A 2500-nucleotide genomic window follows, 5' to 3' on the forward strand; every position below is an offset into this window, starting at 1 on the left:
AGGAGGTGTACGAAGCGTTTCTTTTGCTGTGTGTATACGTCTATTGGTCTGACACTATATATATATATATATATATATATATATATATATATATATATATATATATATATATATATATATATATGGATAAATATCAACACAACATCGTGTTCAAATAGAAATAAATTTCTACCTCATACCTGGGATCGAACGTTTTATATATATATATATATATATATATATATATATATATATATATATATATATATATATATATGTGTGCTTGTGTATGATTAGATACCTTAGCTTTGTCCTCAATACTCGTTACTTCCATAAATATGATAAATACTGCTCCCTTCACCAAGATTTTAACCTATTCTTAAGGGGCTAAGTGAAACCGATATAACGTTCCTGGATTTCATATTTCGTTGTTCATTTACACTACATTTCATTTTATCCTAAATAATGATTAGGGAAAGGGATTCAGTCGTATAATTCATGTTCCAATGATTGGAAGAGTCTAAGCTTTCAAAACCAAAATAAATTGTGTTAGATAGTGTTAGATATTTTGTACTCTTACATTCTATATATCTACCAAAAAATAATATGCACTGTTATACAACAAATGAAAAGAGCGTCTTAAAATTGCATCTTTTCAAAGATAATGAAAAAACTATGATATGTAAAGGCTTTACAATACTTGTGAGATTTCAATATGGAACTTACACTTTACTGTCAAGAAGATGGGGCTGGAAGTAGTAGTGCCTTGGTGATTCGTAGCCTGGCAGACATACTCTCCCGAGGAGGCTCTCTTCACTCCCTGAAGCACAAGGCTCTGGTTGCTTTGGATTATGCCTGCAGAGACGTTGTGATGTAGCTCAACATCCTGTAAAAAATAAAATAAAAGAAATCCTTCATTTCATTCTGTCCTATGGGTGATAAGGATGTTTTATTGCGCACCTATATCTAATCACAATACGTATCCTTGCTGCAACTCAGGACTAATTTTGTTTATGAGATCGGCATTGTCCTTCGTTGATATCACTCACTGTCATGCAGTTCACCATGATGTTGCTACATTTAACAAAATATTTAAGAAGGCTACAGGATAGTTGTGTCTTTTCAATTGTAGATATTACAATGAAATCTGGAACGAACAGAGAAACTATGTTTCACATCAATCTCTGAAATTTTCATTTGGATATGTGAATTATTCTGGGGACAATTTACTCCACCGCCAAAAATAACCTGTCAACCCATACCGAAATAAACGTTTGATGTGTTTTTTTTTTATGGCAGATATCAACATGAAAATTGGTATGGACAAAGTAAATATCAATCCCATAAATCCCAGAATATTTCATTTAGCTATGTGAAGTATTCTACGATTGATTTACGGCGCTGCCGAAAATCGGCCTACCGTGGATATCCAAAAACTGGCTACTATGACGTTTCTAAGGCAAGTATCAATACAAAAATTGGTATGAGTGTAGTTCATATACTACCCATCCAACCCCGCGAAAATAACTTGATATCTGGAAAATTCTAGGAGTAGTTTGGGGCTCCTCACTGATTTTTTAGGTCAAAGTCGTCACTTCATTTTGAACAAAAGTAACAGCCAGGGTATGCCTATAGCATGTACGAACATGCAAATTGGCAGAAACAAAGCTTATATATATTCAAATAAACCCTTAGGATTTAATTATGATATATTTATTGGTATAGGAGTTATTGACCCCGCTACCGAAAATATCAGCTGCTCCCCTTCCCGCCCTGCGATAATAATAAAAGGAGAGACTGGGCTATGGGTTGCATGAGATTTGTTCCCAAAAATTTGGGGATTTCATATAAGGTCACTCACTTAGTTCGAGACAAATATACCTTAAAGTTTCACATTTCTATAGCGTAATCGAAGTCTTTGCTGTCTCTACCCTGAAGTACGCAGTCTGTAGGTGAAGTGAAGTTTTCGTTCAATCTCAAGAGTTGCTTATTGATCATTTATTTTGCATAGAAATTCATGTGAAAAAATAATCTGGAAAGAAAATTCCCTTTGCCTCTTCTAGGCATCAACACATAAAACATCCGCAGACCCGCCGCACACACATGCATGCAAACATATACGCACATATCCATATATATATATATATATATATATATATATATATATATATATATATATATATATATATATATATATATATATATATGCATTCGACTACCACTATCCAAACAGTCCAAAATACCGATAAGTAAAAAACACCTGACATACGGAAATCCAAACATATAGGATTTTTTTTTTTTTTTTTACATTTATAGCGGTAATTAAACTAATCTATAAGATTTAATAAAAAGAACATTCCGTCCAAATATGAATTAATAAGTGGTATTTGAATATAGCATTGGAATATCTTCTGACCTTTTAATTTTTACCCGGCAATTGCGTTACTTGATAGACGAGATATACACCGTGAAGTTGGGAACTTCCGTCTCAAACATGGAAGATATGAATCAATGTAAAAGC

General features: G+C 32.9%; 1 protein-coding gene across 3 annotated transcripts in view; it reads right to left on the bottom strand.

Moving 5' to 3' along the window:
* The window catches only part of LOC137618608 (nephrin-like), a 242586-nt gene that overhangs the window by 10170 nt on the left and 229916 nt on the right, over positions 1-2500 (bottom strand). For all 3 annotated transcript variants that reach the window (XM_068348727.1, XM_068348722.1, XM_068348734.1), the window contains exon 10: positions 706-865. In XM_068348727.1, coding sequence (XP_068204828.1) covers positions 706-865 — 160 coding nt within the window. The remainder of the gene's footprint in view (positions 1-705; positions 866-2500) is intronic.

This window comes from Palaemon carinicauda, chromosome 2 (genome assembly GCF_036898095.1).
Source record: "Palaemon carinicauda isolate YSFRI2023 chromosome 2, ASM3689809v2, whole genome shotgun sequence".
Classification (NCBI taxonomy): domain Eukaryota; kingdom Metazoa; phylum Arthropoda; class Malacostraca; order Decapoda; family Palaemonidae; genus Palaemon; species Palaemon carinicauda.